The 19,000-nt window shown below is 43.1% G+C and overlaps 1 protein-coding gene across 4 annotated transcripts; it reads right to left on the bottom strand.

The window, feature by feature from the left end:
- Nucleotides 1-480: 480 nt before the first annotated feature.
- TRPV1 (transient receptor potential cation channel subfamily V member 1) lies at nt 481-18,614 on the bottom strand. 4 transcript variants are annotated; one of them, XR_010030258.1, is made up of 21 exons: nt 18,545-18,614; nt 17,511-17,694; nt 16,843-16,873; nt 15,039-15,354; nt 14,321-14,487; nt 13,882-14,034; nt 13,374-13,514; nt 12,608-12,906; nt 11,830-12,006; nt 11,464-11,628; nt 11,117-11,212; nt 10,739-10,809; nt 10,193-10,358; nt 9,397-9,463; nt 8,678-8,994; nt 7,989-8,116; nt 7,618-7,733; nt 6,951-7,198; nt 6,157-6,315; nt 5,457-5,587; nt 481-650 (listed from the first exon to the last, which is right to left on the bottom strand). XR_010030258.1 is itself a non-coding variant. In XM_063174045.1 (18 exons), exons 4-18 carry the CDS (start codon nt 15,338-15,340, stop codon nt 7,029-7,031), a joined length of 2,535 nt encoding a protein of 844 aa, XP_063030115.1. In that variant the 5' UTR covers nt 15,341-15,354; nt 16,843-16,873; nt 17,511-17,694; nt 18,545-18,614; the 3' UTR covers nt 6,872-7,028. The 4 variants fall into 4 exon arrangements, 2 of the variants coding, with proteins under 2 accessions (XP_063030115.1, XP_063030116.1); XR_010030259.1 differs by lacking the exon at nt 481-650 and adding an exon at nt 1,307-1,447; XM_063174045.1 differs by lacking the exons at nt 481-650; nt 5,457-5,587; nt 6,157-6,315 and having other exon boundaries at nt 6,872-7,198.
- Between the last annotated feature and the right edge of the window lie 386 nt (nt 18,615-19,000).

Here is a 19,000-nt window from a genome sequence, read left to right as displayed (position 1 = left end):
ACCTTGGGTAACATCAAGAATAATTGTAAATTACTTGTTGCCATCATTCCATTCACCAAGCTCCTTAAAAATAATCCAAAATATGAGAAGTAAAACACTGAGCATACCAGTAGCATCCCACTTCCCCATAGCATAGTGTTTAATTGATTCACAGGAGTCTCCCATGATTTTTCACTGTGCTCTCCTCACCCCTCCCCTCAGAGTTAAACTTGTCCTGGGATCACCTCTGTGTGCTGCTACACAAAGAGCTTTTCACACCTCTCCAGACAACTGAGTAGCACTTGCAAATATTTATACATGATGCTCATAAATTGCAAGATAAGAGGCTGCTTTATGCAGCTGAGCAACAGGAAAATGAATTAGCCTGCAAGTGTGTGACTGTCACCTACCAGGAGACAGCCTTGTGGGAAGTCATTCCAGGAAAATCCATTCCAGGGATATCACTTACCAGTTGGTGCAGTCTGGCTGCAGGGACAAGTCAGCCTCTTTAGCAATGCTGGGATGGATTTCTGCACTGGAGATATCATTCCCAGAGATCCCTGCCAGAAAAGAACAGCCCCATGCACAAGGGGATGGAGAAGGTTTGCTGCAGCCTCCATCACAAATATATTCCCTGCAACTGTGGCACTGTGTTTACTCTTTCTCTCTTTCTGCTTGGGAAACAACAAAAAAAAAGTTATCCTAATTATTTTCTATTTTTCTTCCACACTATACATCCTGGACCCAAGTGCAGCTGCTGCCCTGAGAGTCCTGCTCAGCACAGAGAGAGCTCCACTCACGGCACTCCTCAGTCTGTCCCTGCTGTTTTCTTTCTTTCTGCAGCAGGGAAAAGGAAGAATTTCATTCTGCATTTCAGCAGCGCCCTGCAGCAAGACCAAAGAGCCTATATCTCAACCTCCACCCACTCCCTCCAGCCAAAAACCCCCAAAAGTGCCTCCCTTATTATACCCTCCCTTCCCCCTTATTATACCCTCTCCCACCTGACAGAGTGCTCACTCCCACCTGCAGCTGATTCCCACATCTGTGGCCAATTCCCTCTGCAGGCATGGGCTCAGCAATGATTGTTGAAATAAGTGCAGTAAAACCCCACTTGATGTTAGTGGCATCAATATTTGACTTCAGGCCACAGTTCTCCCTTCTCCTGGCAAAGTGTCAGGGCTACCTAAGCACGAGATCATGATAAGCAACGGCAAGAATGGATTTGTTATTTTTTTCCCAGTGTGTTTTCCTGCATTTGTGCTGTTCTCAGTGTCCCCTGCCACTCCTGAGGCAAAACCCAACAGCCCAAACCTACAGAGTCCTTTTCAGCCCTCACTGGGCAGATGTGCAGGTCCAGATGTGCAGGGTGGTGGCTGCTCCTCTTGTCCCTGTCCTGTGAGCATGTCCTGCTGCTGGTGCTGTGGGTCACAGGCTGGGCATAGGGGGGAGGCTCACCAGGCCATAAAACCTTTGGAGGATAAAATAAAATCAGTTTTAGGAGCAAGAGAGAGGCAATTTTCCTACAGTTGGCTCTTGGCTGAGGGAGCCAGGCCTCCTGTGTGACACATCCCAGCTCAGAGAGGTCTCCCAGGGCACAGACCTCCCTTGGCTGCTGAGTCTCACTCTCCCAACTAGGTCAGGCTGTTCTGCAGCGGTTTCAGCCTGAGTTTGGGACTCCTCAGTTGTGGTGCAGAGTTTCTGGTAACGCTGAGCAGTGCTGGGGAATGAGGCAACATGAAAATGCCTCAAGGAATGCACAGTGAGGAAAGCAGGGCCCCACCTAAATGCTGCATTTTTTTTGGCTCAGGTTTGTGCTGCCACTGCTTGACTCAAGTAGTTTTTGGAGGGTGAGCACCAAAACTGAGGAGGAACTTTTTCATGTTCTAAGAAATTCAGGTTGAACTAATGGTTCAGTCGTTTGATTTTTTTTTAAAACATCAAACCTCCCTTCTTAGAATGGGGATATTTTTATCTGTCTCATCCATCTAAATCTGGGGAATGGTTCATTTCCATTCCCTCTCCAAAGATCTGTTTAGACCTGTAAAACACAGAAGGGGAACAAAAATTCCCTCACTACCAGGCCTTAAACTGAGAGCTAAACTTTGCATCAGCTGCAGCTCAGGAGCTGTGGCAAACTGAAGTCCCTGCAGGCCCCTTCCACTTTTTGTCAAGTTCTTTCTGAAGAATAAATAAATTAAGAATTGAAGGTGAACATCTTCCAGTTGAAATAAACCCTCAGATGCTTTGGGTCTCCAAAACAAGAGCTCCAAATCCTGCAGGTCCCTCGTTGCTGCAGTCAGGAGGGCACTGAATAAATCTGGTTTGAAACTTCCAGTGATTCCAAAGGGAATTCTTTGGGCAGACATGTATCATATGTACCCCAGCATCTTTCCAGAATACATTTTCCCTGCCTCAGTTTCAACCCATTATTCTAATTAAAACCTCTTTCATTATGCAAATTATCTCCTCTCTCAGTTTTCAGTTATTCTGTGCATATTTCAAAACCAGCCGTTTCTATCTGTCCCTGCAATCATCCTCTAGAGAAAACTTCACCTTTTTCCAGCCCTAAACTCCTGTGATGAGGGATGTGGTGCTCCTTGTGTGTTCCTCTTTGCCCCTAAAGCCCTCCAGGCTTTCCCCTCTGACAGGAGCTCCCTTTTTCCTGGGTGGGTCATTATCTGCATTCTCCTCTGGAAAAAGAGGAACTGTCTGGGTTAAACCTCCTCTGTCAGCTTGGAGAGAAGTGACCTGGACTGGTGGCATGGCTGGAAACTGCTCTTTCTGGCCCAGTGCCTCAGACACTTCCTCCAGTTCCTGGAACTGGGAGCTGCTCCTGCTGCCTGACACAGCAATTCCACCTTCCATCCCAACATCCAGGTGAGTAAAATGTTGATTTTAGAGGCTGATTACAGCAATGAGTGAGGAACACAGCTCTGGGTGATGATGGAGCCTGAAAAACTTTGATGATGCTGTGAGTGTTGGCGTCTCCTGCCCTGCCCACAGGAACAGGGAATGCTTCAGATGGAGATGGAGCCACAGCATCACCAGCACAGCAGGAGGAGAGCAGTCCAGTGAGCTCAGCTGGATGATTTCTCCTTCCCAGAGAAATAAATGCTCCCCACCATGTGTTTAGAAGATTAACATCTGCTGTGGGAGAAACTGGATCCAGATTTCCTCTGTGGAAGCTATTCCAGGGTGAGAAGAAATCCCAGTCTGCATGGTGGGGCTGATGGGAAGCACTTCAGAGCCCCAGAACCACATCAAGGAGAGCCAGGGTGTCTGTGCTGACTCTGGCAGCATCAATGGAATCCTCTTCCTCCCCAGGCCTGGTAAATCCATGCCTGTGCCCAGTGGAGCAGACAGGGAGACTTGTAAGAAGCATTTTTAACTGGAAGAGGGTTCTCAAATCAGCCTGATCAAAATCAAAAGCCTGATCCCCAGCTTGCCTGGGATTTTTAATGCAATTTTTTTGAATTTGGAAGATTTACCACAGTGTTTTGAACAGAAACAATAGGAATAAAATTCCTGTTGGTGTGATTCTGAACACTTGAAGACTCAGAAGCTGAGAGCACTGGCTTTATCCCTTAAAACTGGGCTTGGCAGATACCCTGTGTTTTGTAGCACAGCAGCACCTGCTGAGCACACACCTTGTGGGGTTTTGAGTGTTGAGTACTTGGGTATTGAGTATTTGAGTATTTGAATGTTGAGTATTTGAGTATTGAGTATTTGAGTATTGAGGCCTCCAGCAAAGATCCTCGAGTGAGTCTGATATCCAGGCCACACAAGAGTGACAGAATGAGCTGACATATGACAAGTTTATTTACAAAAATAAGTCTGATTGTGTGCCATGAATTTGAGCAGAGCAGCACAGCAGGACAGTGGCATCAGAGGGAGAGGGGCCTGCCACAGACCCCACTAAAAGTTGCCTCAGAAGGGATTAACATTGGTGTTTAATTAGGATATTCACACTCCAGTGAATGTGGCAGAGGCCACATGAGCAACAGGATGTGTGGCTCCAAGGTTTCCAGGCAGGGTGTGTGTTTTTCTCAATAAATCAGGAGAAAACAAAATAATTACTGGAGTTTGAAAAGCAGCTCAGTTTTCATGGCCGACTCGACCATTTGCATCTCAGGGATGGGAATGCTGACAATACTGAGATTGTGTTTTGTTTTTCCACATGTTCATGGATCCCTTCTCACCCCCCAGGGAAGCTGAGCCCAGCTCACCCCTTCCTGCAATCTCCATCCCCACACATTTGCAGTCATTGTTAATTACAGCTGCCACCCTCTGATGGGAGGGGAACACATCAACAGCCTCCATTTCTTTTGCTCCAGTTCCACTGTGGTTATTGGGAGCTGGGGGTTATATATATATATATTTATATACAGTTGTCCAACCTGATCATCTCCTATTAAGTGTAGACACAAATTAATGTAATTAATAACTGTGAGAAGACAGATTTTTACTCCCTGCAAGCCTCAAAAACAGCACAGGAGCCATGTGCTGCTTCTAACCCTGTTCAGTGTGAAATAATTGCACAAACTTCAAGCTAAAGGTGAGCAGAACCTCCACAAAACAGCCCAAATAAAGATCATTTATTGCAGGGCCATGCTCCTCCTCAGGGGAGGTGTCAGCAGTAGGAACAGAAAGGTGCTGGTCCTAAAGGACAAACTCTTCCTGAACTGGAGTCACTGCCAAGCTGAACCTCCCCATCTGTGGGAAATAAATATAAATCTGTGCCCATTGCAGGAACTGATGATTTAGCTGGAAATTCTGAGAGTTTGGTAATAACTCCCTCTAGAAAAGTGGGATAACTTTGTTTGCTTCCCAGAGAAGATTAAGGGATTTTAGAAATGCAACCAAAACTCCACCAGCACCACCCTATCCCACAAATATAGGGCATTTACATTCTTAACCACAGCATCATTCTGATGTATGTTTTCAGCCTGAATTTCAGCCTTTCTGGCTGTAAGAAGTCCTTTGCAGTCTTGGTGATCTTTTGGAGCAGGAAGGACAGGAAGGCAGAGGTATAGGATGTGTTCAGCTCACCCAGGGCAGTGACCAACCCTTCTGGATTGGCTCTTGATGGAAATCAGGGTGGATTTTAAGCAGTGAATTAGGTCTCTACCCAGGCTGATAATTATGAAAAATGGATTCCTCCCAGGGAAAATAGAAATTTCATGAATGCATTCCAGCCATATCATAATCCTGGTGTCCCTCTAAGCATAAATTTGCTGTGGCATACAAAGCATGGAGACAACCAACCGTGTTTTTCTGGTCAGCTCCTTTCTATGTTTATTCTTAGTAGTTTAAATAATAAATTATGTCACTGTCTCAGCTTGTCTGGCCTACTCAGCTGTGCTTGTTTTACATGTGGATTGTCTCTTGCCATGCTCAGAGTGGAGCATAATGAAGCCTTGAGTGGTACCTAGAGACTGCTACCAAGGGTTTAGAGGTATGAAAATGAATACACCTACTTTAAACATCTTCTGTGGCTTCCTTGTCCACCAGAGACACTGAATTCTGATTATTTCCAGTTCAAATTCTGACTTCCTTCAAGTAATTCTTTCAAATCCTTTGTCAGTTTTCTCTGTTTATATCTACGACTCTGTGAAAATAAAATTACATTTGTCCTGAGTGATGTTAACCAGAGAAACAAGAATTATTAGTCCTCTAGATGGTGCTACTATTTCAAATAAAGCAGCTAGATGTTTAGAGATTTCCTTGAAATATATTCTGTAGTGCCCCATGAGAAAGGACCACGGTGAGAAATCCTGACTCCAGTAAAAGAAATGATGTCACATAACCCAAAATTTCATCTCACAGGGCAGCCTGTGCACAAACACACTGACTGCTTCTCTTTCAAAGCAGGGGATGTCCCAGGATTTTAGTAAATGCAGCAAAATTACAAGATTTACTGATGAAAATGATCTGCACTTCAGTGAAAGCCCAGGAACAGCTGCAGGCCCTGATTAAACACCTGGCTGACTCAGGGAGTTGTGTGTGCTCTCTGTTAAAGGCTGTTTACTCCAAGTGCTTTAGGGATATAAGGAAAGAAGGTAAAACCATTTATCTTTTCTTACCCAGCACAGCTGCACTGTGGCCCAGCACTGAAATATGGGGCCAGCTGTCAATAAAACAAATTTTCTTGTCCTTAGCTCCTCTATGCCCACTCACTTTTCAAGAAGATGCCAAAGTTCCTCTTATCCTTTCCTCTCTTTCCAAGGCTCCCATCTGTATTTTCAGAACATCTGCCTATATTCCCTCTGATATTTTTCCTTATTCTCTTTATAGATCCAGCCAGATGGATTTTCAGCACCAGATTTTTCCCTGTTGCTGTCAAAATCAAGAACAAAAACTTTCTAATTTCAAGATTATTATTGTTGTACATTGTTATACATCTGACCTTTGAAACATATATTGTCTATAACCACAATCTCTTACTTTGTGCAAAGTTCATCTGTTATCTAAATAAATGTCAAATTTGGGATCTTGTTAAGCTTTTAGCTTCAGTAAAATAACTGTGAATTTCTGGAGTTTACTCAGGCAATGTAAAAGAAACATTTATTTCATTGATTTTGACTATTCAACCTTTAAAATTTCAGAGTGTATTTGTTCTTGTGTTATGAGAAAATGATTTTGTATTCTTTCCATGTCCCCATTTATTTATCTGCTTTCCAAGAAAGTTTCCCCACAGGAACATCTTGGTGACTTTTACTGCTCTTTTATGAGTGCTTTTCCACTGTCATAATAATTTGGTTGGTTGGTTTTTGAGGCAGCAAAGCCACAAAATCAGGGCCTGTGCATGCTCACAAAAAAGATTTTTTTTAATACAAGAGATTCTAAAAACAGACAGAAGGTTGTATTAAAAAATAACCATGAAGACATGAGATTAAACAACAAATAGTTTATTTAGTACACTTAGTGTAATAAATAAATCCTTGCACATGGTAATTCCCTAAGTCTCTGACCTTTTTCCAGAAGTCCCTGTTCCTGTAAATGAAGTGCTCTATTGTCCCTTTTGTGAGGACCAGCACAAGCAATCAAAATTAGGCTGACTTTGGAATTGACTCTTTCAACTCCTCAGAATCTTCTGCCTCAAAATAAGGTTCCAAAACAGGTTTTAATTTGACTTCTTCTGGTGGCTTGTGAGGCTCTTCTCTCCTCTTCTCTCCATCTTTTAGAAGTGGAACCAATGTTTTCCAGTGCTTCCCTGAAACTAAAAAGCAAAGGAATGGTTAATTTTTTTCCCTCCACAGAAACAGAATAAAATATTCAAGTGGTTTGAACAGGAAGCTGCTAAAAGAAGAAGAAAGAAACAGGAAGAAATGACTTTGTGGTTTTCTTCCCCATCCTGTTCCACAAGTTTTCCATATTTCAGGTGGTAAGTGCTGACTGCACAGTGAAATGCTTTGGTGCTGGATGCTGAGCTCCCAAACTCTGGGGCTGGGGCTTTGAGTCTCTTTTACTCCAGAGAGTCTAACTGTGAGAAGTGAGCCCATTTCATCCTTTGCTTTTTGTGCTGGCTGAAAATGCCATCAGCTCAGCCACTGCATTATCAGTAAGTGCAAAGCACTGACTGCCCTCCATGCTGCTGCTTTCACCAGAGTGCAGGATTTGGGTCCCTGAAAGCCTCACCTCTGCCAGGCTTAATGGAGAAACTGAGATTTCGTCTGAGGTCCCCAGAGTACCCAGGGTCTTCGTTGATGATGCCCAGATTGGTGTTCCACGTGGACCAGTTCACTTCATCAACCCTGGGGAGACAACAACAAACCCAGGATCTATTCTAAGGATCACCAGACAGCTCCAGGATCAGTTTATACCACAAAATGTCACCTCTCAAGCCTGAGATCTGACCCAAAACACAGATTAAACTGACCATTGCAGACACTATTAGTGTACTATTCTTCAGAGTGCTCCAGGGGGAAAGCTCTGCTTCCCACCACCAGATACTTGAAGCTGTTTGTCTACAAAAGCTTGTTGGCTTGATACACAAACAAAGAGGTTACCTGAAGCACCATCTGTAATCATCTTGGCCATCAGGGGTGATCCCCACCAGGACTTGCTTCCCAGAGCGGAACGAGTGCCTCAGACAGTTCAAGTAGCTGTTCTCAATGTCCAGGATTGTGATGGCTCTCTGCCAGGTAAAGGAAAGCAGAGCACTGAGGGACTGCTGGTCAAAGTCAAACAAATCCTGAATTCTTTCTTTGTTTTAAAAAGAAATTTTTTATCATTGTCAACATCTTAGAGCAGACATTGTAACTCTGCAGCATCACCCTTTGTTAATATGTCACTGAAAATGCTGAATTACTGCCCTGAGAATAAAACTGTGAAGTTCCTTTCTTACCTCCAACAAAAACTGATTCTGGTAAAGATTGGTTTTCCCCTTGCATAATCTCTTCCTTCATAGTCTGATCAGGATTTTCCATCATACAAAGCCCAATAATTTAATCCAATTACAAAAATACTTCTTTTCTTACATTCTGAAAATCTATGGAACACTGGCAATATCTGCTTAGTCAAAACATTAAATATACATGGAAAAGCAGCTAATACACTTTTTCTAGGAGCTGTTCAGGTGAATCAGGAAGAAGCAATGACCTGCTATTTAGATGTCATCTCCTAAGGATTCTTTCTGAAATCTCTTCTGATTCCCCACACCTTTTTTTTGGACAGCAGCCTGACAGAACCAACACACCTGGAGTTTCCAGATGCTCTTGCTCTCCTGTGCAATTTTGTTGACAGTTTCCCCCATCAGTGCAATGAGCATGTTGAGCAGGAGGATGTAGGTGAGGATGACATAGAGCACCAGCAGGATGACAAACACAGACTTGAACCTGTAATTCTCTGTGAACTCCAGGTCCCCCATGCCAATGGTGAATTTGAAGAGCTCCAGGCAGGTGTAGTAGAGGCTGTTGTAGGAGGTGCGGCCCCGTTTCAAGTGGCAGCACTTGGCATAGTCAGAGATATTTGTTTCCTGCCCCTCGTTATCATCTTCAATCAAAGTCACCACAGCTGTGGCAAAAAGAGAATTCACACAATGGAAACACAGTTTGAGATCATAACTTCATTGCAAGCAGTGAAAAGGAGCAGAGAGGTAACACACGTTCCCTGCACGGCACATTGACCCCAGGGAAATTGCCCTATAAAATATTCCCCAGAGCTGACACCCTCTTAGCAGGTGCTGCCCCAGTTTTCTCCACATAGGAAAGGATGGCTGGTTTTCTATTCAGCTTTGCAACTTTGAAAAGCTGTATGAAATTACAACAAATAATTGTTATTCTAAAGAGATTTTTCCTATTAATTAGGTTAATTTGTTAGTTTTTTGTTGTGACCAAAAATATCTAAGCAACTTAAAAAATAAAATTTTCTGAGATTCTTTTAGCTAAAAAAAAGTAACTGCAAGTAGAATATTACCTGTAGAAAATCCCAAGAGGAATACAAGATAGACAAACATGAAGCGACATAAATCCCTAAGGATCATCTGTAGCATGGAAACAGATGAAAAGATTTTAAAACTTGAATGTAAACTGCAACAAAAACTGGTAGAAAATATTGCTTTGGCTCAAGAATGCATTTGCTCTGAACTGGCTGTTCATGCATTAAGCATTATTATCCAGCTGAGATAATAAACTTTAATACAGAAAACATTTTTCTCTTATCCATGCAACAATTTACACACAAATGCAACATATACACATGGGAACAGTTTCTTCTTTGTGAGCACATGCCACATAAAGGCAGTTCCACTTCTCTTCCCCTCTTGGGCTGGCTGGCTACATCACAGAGAGGTTTATTAGCCAGCTACTGCCTCTTGGCTAATTGCTCTGGCAACATTTTATTTATACCTGGAGAAATTTCCAGCTGGTAGAAAGCTGGGCCATCTCCCACCAGAGCAGACTGGAGAGACTGGTGAGGCTTTTCTCAGTCTCCTTGCATCCATGCCCACCCAATTATAGTTATTTTGAAGCATGGCAGGTAATAAAAATAATAATCATCATCATCATCCTATCAAGACTGCTATAAAACATATGGGTGAAGAGCAGGTGGGGGGGGGGGGTTTAACATCACTTACATTTTATCATTTCACTCAGAAAATAATAACAAAGGGTAGCAGAGTCATATGAGAGGCAGGCATGGCCTGGAAATGGGGCTGCTGCAGCAGCTCCTGTGGTGAGGCTCTGCTGCCCCCTCAGGCACTCCCTGCACTGACCTTGGCGATCATGACCGAGTAAATCCCCATCTGCTGGAAGCCCCGCGTGTAGTAGAGCATGTTGGCCCAGCCCAGGGCCAGGGAGAACACCATGGAAGCCACGTAGAGCTCCTGGCCACAGAAGTAGAGCACCACAGAGCTCAGCAGGAGCAGGGAGTGGACAAAGCTGGAAGACAAGAGTGGTGTGAGTGCAGAGGGCTGAGCTGGCCACAGATGCTGGGAACAGAGCAGCCCCATGGGGGAGAGAACAGAACAAGGGATTGTCCAGCTGGGAAGAGAAAGGGCCTTGGAGAGGCTTTCTGCATAAACAATGTGTAAATCCCACTTGGAAATCTATTCCTAATTCCTGCATGACACACTGAACATTCAGACACTTAATTTGCTTTACCTCCACAGGAGGTCACTGATCCAGACCCATCTGTTCAAGGATATCCACTGGCAACTCTAAAGACCCAGGGAATTATAGCAAAGCTCCTATCACAGGTGGCTTCAGCCTCAGCTACAGATGCCACACAATGAAATGCAATCAAAGATATTGGAGCTTACAAAAGAACCTCACTGTAGCCATCAACTATCAGTGTCCTCAGTGATGGGCGCCTCTGCACGAAATATTGGATCTGAAAAGAGAACAAAGACCAGGTTTGCATCAAGGAAATATTAATATCCCCTGTGAATTAATTAACTAAGCACTGACCCCTGTATCAGGGAGCTGGTACCCATAAAACACCTCACAAGCTCAAAACCAGCACTGGTGTAAGATCTATGGAGGACCCTTCCAATAACATCAGATCAAGGAAAATGATTTGTACCTCTTGACTAAAACATGGATTATCTAAGCAGCCAATGCTCACTAATAGGAAAAGCTTGCTTGATTCTCTCCTACACCTACCCAAACAGCAAAAGGAAAATTTTTAAATATCTTACCCCTCTGAAAAAAAAATAGAGGCCTCCCAGTACACTCAGGATCTCTCCAGTTACTCGAAAATATTCCCCAGTGCTGTAACCAAAGGTGAAGGGAGGCTGTAGAAGACAGAAAAGTAGATATAGTTCTGCTGAGCTGCTGGCCTTGCAGTTGCTGGAAGCAACTCCATTTCTGGGGGAACAGGGGGTGGTTAAGTTTCTCAATGTGCTGCAGCAAGAGTGGGAAGCAAGGAGGGTCAAATCTCTCTCCTGCTTTTAGGAAAGGGGAAAATTTGGATGCTAAGGGCATGCATTCAAATTGGGATATCGTGCAGTGGGTGGTTCCCCTGATACAGGACAGGATAATGTACCTTTTCATTCTTCTGTACAGGTCTGTAGTAAGCAGCTGCAGTGAGGATGGTGATGTGCATGGTGTAGACAAAGAAGTTGAAGTAAAACAAGTGCTTGACAAAGCGGTCCCACTTGTCCTGCAGCAGCCTGTTAAGGGGCTCCACCAGCAGCATCTCGTGACGGTTCTGTGCAGGAGCAAAACAAGAATTTTGTTAGGACCAGAATATACTGAACTTTGAAAAAACCCATATTCTATAAATCTTCAGCAAATGATCCCTCTAGTTCCCTTAAGCTCAGGATGGAGGTTGCTGTTTTATGGAAATGAGGGAGAAGATGCTCTGTGTGGAACATGAAGCTCTCCCCAGGAAAGGAGGTGCAGTACTCACTGGTGTCTCACTGCTGTAGGCAAGGATCTCCAGCACTGAATTTTTCTCACAGGTGTCTATACAGGACAGGTCATAAAGAGAGGAGTGGACAGGTCCATAGGCCCATTCAGTGAACTTCCTGGACAAGTGTCTGCACTCGGGGTCTTTGATCTCCCGTCTGAGGATGTAAGCGAAAATCTAATTGCAAAAGAACAATACAACCAAGGTTTCAGTGCTCATGGACTTGTCATTCCTCAGTCTCTCCACAACACAGGAAGGGTCATTTCTCCCTAGTTCAGCTGAGCTGAAGCCAAACCACTGGAGCACTGCAGAGATCACAGTCTAAAATAAACACAGTAATTTTCTCACTGTGTGATGGGAGATGGGAAATACAAACACCTCTTACAACTTGGAATTATCTGTTTCAAAACTGCAAGAGAAAAGCAGAGATGTTACACATCTCTGAGCAGTCACTTTGAATGGGGACTGCCAGAAGATGAGTTACATCAGCCAGTGTGAAATAAAAGAGCTCCAGTGGTTCAGATGATATCAGAGATCCACTTTCTGTTTCCTCTGGGGCTGCCTTGCATACCAGTGGGGTGTGAATAAACCAGCTGGGCACAGACACACTCACTCTTTGTAGCCTTTGAGGGCTGTGCAGTTAAACTGCAGCGCCAGTTCCTCTTAACTAAAAGACCTCAATAATAAAGTCCTAAAATCCATTCTGCATGAATGTTTTACATGTTCTCTCTATAATGTGACACAGCAATGGGACAGTCAAACACCTCTGTTCACCTACCCCTATCTTCCCTGTTTTGGCTGCCAGAGTTAGAGGAGTCAGCCCTTTCTTGTTGGTGAGTTCTTCCAGCTTGAGGATGGGATTAATTTTGGCACCAAGGATCAATATGTTATTGTACATCTTGGTCACAAACTTGGTGTTATCCTTGGTGTTATCTGCAATCTCCACCAGGGTGTGCAGGACCATGTTGCCCATGGAGTCCTCAGCAGCAATGTTGGCTGCCTGGTAGGGATTCTCCAGGAGGAATTTCACAATGCAGAGCTGGTTGGTGCAGGCAGCCAGGGACAAAGGCAGCTCTCCTATGGCAAGCAATGGGAAGGAGTGGTCAGAAAGCCCAGTACCAGAGGTGCATAAACAGAAACATCACATTGTTTTCATCTTTCACCATGAGAAAAGATTAATTCTTCTGTCTGGAACAGCACCAATTCTTGTGATAGCTGTTAAAATAGGTTTTCTTTAGTTTAACTACATCACAGAAACACAGCTGCTTAAAAAGCCCTGCCAGGACAGGAGCAGGTTACAAAGGATACAGTGCTCAGAGAACAAAGGAAAGCTGACACCAGGCTCACACTGAACACCATCAGCTACCAACTGTGTTTCTTTATAAGCTCAGTCTTTGGGAGGAATTGTTTGGCCTAAAGGTGGAACAGCCCATCTGGTACTTCTGAGCCTCCAGCCCCACATAAACAGGATTATTTAACAGCTTGCACTTGGGATGCTGCTAGGACAACTCCATCAATAAAGACCATACTGTGCTCACTCCTACCAAAATAAAAGCCAGATTTCCCTTTGATTTTCCTGAAGAACTCCCCACAGGCTCTGGCATGAACATCTGCTCCATTCTGGACCAGGAGCTTCACCAGGTACATGTTCCTCCTCTCGATGGCAATGTGAAGAGCAGTCTGGCCTGGAGAGACACCCATCAGACAGAAATCCTCAGCATTTAGTACAGACTGAGAGCTTTCAGCACTGCAATTCCCTCAGCTCCATGTAAGATGCTGGAACTGAGAGCTCAGCAGGCTAGAAAGCTCTACAACTGAACAGGAAAAAAAAACCACACAAACAGCAAATGCAAGTCATTAAATCACTCTATATAAAAAATGGCAGAATATTGCACCTAACAGGGCACAGCCCCAGCACAAATACACAGATTGTCAATCACACACCAGAACTTTGGTGTGCACAAGGCCTCGTGGACAAGACTTTGAGAGCCCTGCCTGACCCCATTTCAGTCTGAGCACCTAAGCATTCACTGCAGCAGCTGCTTCCCTTACCCTTGTAGTAGTTGTCAGTATATTCTGCATTAACAAACTCCTTCAGAGTTCCAGTTTTCCTTGCAATATCCAGCAGCAAGGGAATGGTATCATTTTTCCCATCATGTAGATTCAGCATGGCTTTCAGTAAACAGGTTTTGCCAGTTTCAGGCTCTGTAAAACAAAAAATTGCAGGTGTAAAGAAGTGATTACAAACCCACCACCTATACCCAGGCAAACAGGAATTAATGAGGTTCTTTTCAAAAGACAAGAAACCTCATTTAGTGTTTCACAGAAAATTTCAGCTCCTGTAACCTTCCAATCAATGGGTTGCCCAATCAATAGGGCTATTAAAGGACCTCCTGCAGACATGGAACATAATTATCTTTTTTATTTTCATCTCAGGAGCACTACTGGGAGAAGAAGAAGGCAACTCAAGGTATGTGACACTGAAAGGTACCTTTGAACTCCTCATCTGTGAGATGCTTGAAGGTTCTGTTAAGGTAGAGTAGCAGGTCACTGAGGTCCTTTGTGTTGCCTTGGGCTACAGCATCAAAGATCCTTCTGCGGTCATAAAATCTGAAAGCTTTTTCTGAGCAGCCTGTGATGGAATCTGTAGACAGGAGCCTAACAAGGGGAAATGTCAGTTACCTAAAGTCAGATATTTAGCAGGCTTTTTATCAACTACCAGAACACTGCTCTTCATTTGCTCAGGTGAAGTAGTAAATGCTGCAGATCAGAATAGGTACCTCTGCAAAGACTAAAAGAACAAAGTCTGCAAGCAACTCTCCTGATAAAATTGCAATTCTGTTGCTGAAAAGCTGAGAACAAGTGATCAAAGAGGCATTGAAGCTTGGCAGTGTAACTGCAAGCCTGGAGCCAGGCAATCCCTTGTTCTCACTCTGAACCAGGTCCATTCACTGAGCAGCCTCAAGCAAGTGAACTGAGGCCTACTGCCAATTTTGGGCATAATATCCATGGAGACTGAGATTTTTAGAGATGCCAAGAGACAACAGTTATTGTCACTTTCATTTGCAACATTCCTTAATTTGGCATAGAAAACAGTGAAACTGAAAAAATGGTCATGCTCAAGTGGAGAGAACAAATGCTGTGCTAAGAACCATGGCCTGCAGCTGTCAAAGTACTCATCACAACCAAATCTCACCAGGCAGACTTACTTGTGAAGTTTGCCCCTCTCCAAATTCACATGGAATTTGATGACAGAAGGTGCCATCAGGTGATCCATCTGGCAGAAGGAGTCCATGGGAGCCATGTCCTTGTCGCTGTCCCCCATCACAAAGCGGCCCCGTCTTGCAAAAATGTTGCTTTTGGGTGGGTGCACCCTGGAGCTCAGTGGGCCCTGGGTGTTGTCAGGGGCTTCCTGAACAGAGTCCTCCCCATCTGTGTGTTCATCTGTCACTTCAGATTCCTCCATGTCAAAACTGCCAAACTTCTTCATCTTCCCAAGGATGGAGGACATGATGGGCCAGCAGGCTGTGAGGAAGGACACAAACACCTCAGGTCAGCACGTACAGGGCCACGAGTCCCCTTTTGGCCAGGAATGTTTTCCACAAGCAGCAGGGAGTGGATTGGTTGCTGTCATCCCAGAAATGAGGCAGATGGACACGTTCTCACACTGTGCCCACAGCCAGAAGAGTTTAGTAGGGTCTTTATTCCATTTGTTTCAGTTCCCATTGCCCTCACCCATTCCAGAATGCAGAAAGCAAACCAGAGCATCCCAGAGCTTCCTGCCCATTTCCCTGCAGAGCTGAGCCTCAGCTACCTCTGCCTAAAACCACTGCCTCATCCTCCAGTCGTTGCTAAACCCTGAACAACCTCAAACCCCCAAAATCTCTGCTTTTCTTCTCTGCTTTCTGACTGGTTTGTGCCACAAACCATTCTCATGATTCTATCAGGGATGTGAAAAAAGCCCTGCTTGTGCCTTAACCTGATCTCTGGGGTGCTGAGCACAGAGGGCTTCCTGCACCCAGGAAAATGATCCTTAAGGGCTTTGCCAGAGTTGTGGCAGTGCCTGATGGAAGCTGGAGTGGGAGATCCTTGAGAGGTGACTGTCACCCCAGCCACGAGGCACGGAAACACAGAGGAGAGCTCACCACTGATAAGAACAACCACAGCTGATCTTGTCTGATTCACAACCACACAGAACCTGACACAAGCAATAAATACACAATTAGAGAATGCTTTGGCTGGGAAAAGACCTTAAAGCTCATGTCATTCCACCCCTCTGCCATGGCCAGGGACACCTTCCACTATCCAAGGTTGCTCCAAGCCCTGTCCAGCCTGGCCTTGGATACTCCCAGGGATGGGGCAGCCACAGCTGCTCTGGGCAGCCTGTGCCTCCCCACCCTCACAGATAACACACTGCTGAAGGTAAAACAAGTTGCCTTTTCTTTGTTTGGTTTCTTATCAACCTGTTTTAATCAGACAAATATTGTCCTCGTGCCACTGAATGGAAAATAGGCTGGAATTCCAGCAGTGGAGACAGGAACACATCATATCTGAGCTGCTGCACAGCTGGCTTGAGACATGCTCTGAAACCCCACAGTGCTTGGAAATCCTACAGCTTTGAGCACAGGAATGTCACCAAATCTTTAAAAAGCCTCAAATTATAAACCACATTAGGGTGGTCAGTAATTTTCTCTGTACAGTCAGGGTGAAAACAACATGAATACACTTCAAGGTTGTTTCTCTTCACAAGAGAAACATTGTGAGGGTTGTGTGCAAACATGCATTGAAGCTGGATTTTCAGTTCTGTGGGAATAATTCATGTTTACATCAAGGGTCACATTTTTCTGTGAAAGCAGGACAGGGAAGAAAATTTTGTCATTTGCATTTTCTATAATTTTGTACAATATACATATAAATAAAACATCAATTTGCAAACTTGCACATTTAGGGTTACTGGAAACAATCTGTCTTAGCACAGATAAAATGCTAATGACTGCAATTTAAATTGCTCACCTTTCAAGTCCTTGGTTTCCTTAGAACCACTCTGAAAAAATAACATAATATCTTATTTACTGAATTGTCCTATAAATAAGAAATAAAAATATTTCTAGTTGGAACAAGATACTAAAATTATAGAAGAACTATTACTACAGTGAAAAAGGAATAAAAACAGATATATAAAATATAGAAAAAATACACAGGGAATATAGTCATGTATAATTTTAATTTTTTGTCTATTTAAACTCAAGTGGATTGAGCCAAAAACATGAGTGAGTGGCTACAGAACACACAATCAATTATTTTCCACAAAATAAATATAAATGTGCAGCATAGGCTCAAACCTGTCCTCCTGGCAATTGCTCAAACCTACATTATACATGCTTTCCTTTCTAAACCCTGGTAATCTATTTGATAATGAAGACAAAGCTGTATTTCCTCATGAGTAGGAATTTGCAAGGGAAATAACCTTCACAAATCTGTGGAAGGATTATCAAAAAACCCCAATAAGCATTATCTAGTTTAAAAAATACACAACATACTTGATCTCCTTGAAACCCATGTACACAGAAGTTTGATCCAATGAACAAGGAAATATTTTGGCTAGAATGCCTTGCCACATCACAAATAACAGAGTTTAAAAATAACCAACCATGCTACTCAAATATACATGCAGAACTTACAAATATTGACAAAAATCCTCTCTTCTGAGAAATGGTCCAGTCTCAGTGAACACCCACTGATCTACAGGAATTTGGTGCCAGATATTCCTCCTCCAAGGTGCCTGGACTGCAAAGCCCTCAGAGTTTGCTTCTCCACTTCATTTGTCTGCAAAATGTGATGATTTTTAGAACCAAGGGAAGTTCACTGGAAAAACAGAGAATAGAGCAATAAGATAATTAAGAACAATTCTGGAACCAGAAGCATCAGTGGCTTCTATTCCCAGAGGTTTAGCAAAGCTCTTTACAAGAATTGCAGTAAGTTGCTGGTTTTTTTCCCTCCCCTTTAATTGCATTTAGTAATGGATATTCTTCTCCAGATTTCCTCTTCATAAATACACTCAAGTTTGCAAAAAAGAAAAAAAAAAAAAGAAAAAGAAAAAAAGCACCTAAATCACCAGACAGCAACTGTTTCTGGTGGGGTCACAGTTTCAATTCTTGAATTTCAATTCAATTTACAAAACTTTGTAAAATCTTTCTCGTGTGGCTGATTTAAAGATAAATATTTTAACAAGGAGCTAATTCAGAACAAAGTTGAGGAAGAACCAGTAAGTCCTAAAGTTTTTTCATTGTTTCATGTTTCTCCTACATTTTATTTAAATTTTATACATATGTATGTAAGAGTCAGCCTCTAAATATTAATGTTATGAGGAAAAAGAACCCCAACTTATCTAACCCTGGATGGATCTAACACTGTGTCATATATTGCTAAATATATCATTTACATAAGATCTTTTTGACATAAACTAGTCTGGAGAAACAGCTTTTCCAGAGGCTGTTAGGCTGGGAGCAGCCCCCCAACTTCCTGAGATTTTGAGTAGAATATGAAATTATTCAATGAAATTATCAGCCTTTTGTTTTGTAAAAAGTGGCTGTCTCTCTGGTCTTGCCTTGAATATATAAAAGAATTATGTATTTACCTATTTAATAGCAAACTAATTAAACTCCTCACATCTCAGAGTAACAAGGCTCTTTATTAATGCATAAATATAGATTACCAATAGGCATCTCCTCAGGAGCATCCAAAATGCTGCAAAGCTTTTGATGTAACAGCATCATCAGCTCTTGCCTGTTATTCAATAAAAATGAAAGCAGACTTGCTGATAAAAATATATTTATAATAATGCAATGTACATGTAGACAGAAAGTATAAATATTTTAACATTAAAATAAAGACTAGGAGAAGAAATAATTTCTAAGAGCATAAGATAGGGGATAAAACTTGGAAATTTTAAGGGAGTGCACAAAAGCATCAGACCAAGTTACAGACAGTAGCTCATCTCTCCCAGCCCTTTCCAACAGATTTCCTACCAGGAAAATGAGCCTCACAAGAAGTGTCTTTTTATGTAGAAAGTTAATGGACCTTTCCCAGTCACTCAGATAAATTTAATGTGATAATTACTCCTCATTTCACAAATGGGAATGACAGAGCAACAAAATGTGCAGACCCAGGA

This window comes from Melospiza melodia, chromosome 21, assembly GCF_035770615.1.
Source record: "Melospiza melodia melodia isolate bMelMel2 chromosome 21, bMelMel2.pri, whole genome shotgun sequence".
Classification (NCBI taxonomy): Eukaryota; Metazoa; Chordata; class Aves; order Passeriformes; family Passerellidae; genus Melospiza; species Melospiza melodia.
The sequence above is the reverse complement of the archived record's forward strand: the minus strand, read 5'-3'. Positions and strand labels throughout refer to the sequence as shown.

Excerpts from the sequence above, each read along its gene's own strand:
- TRPV1 (XM_063174045.1), bottom strand. The coding sequence starts at position 15,340 with ATGTCCTCCATCCTTGGGAAGATGAAGAAGTTTGGCAGTTTTGACATG. Across the intron at positions 14,488-15,038 it reads GAGAGGGGCAAACTTCACAA|GCTCCTGTCTACAGATTCCA; the intron begins GTAAGTCTGCCT and ends TCCCCTTGTTAG. Across the intron at positions 8,117-8,677 it reads AGAGCATCTGGAAACTCCAG|AGAGCCATCACAATCCTGGA; the intron begins GTGTGTTGGTTC and ends TTTACCTGGCAG.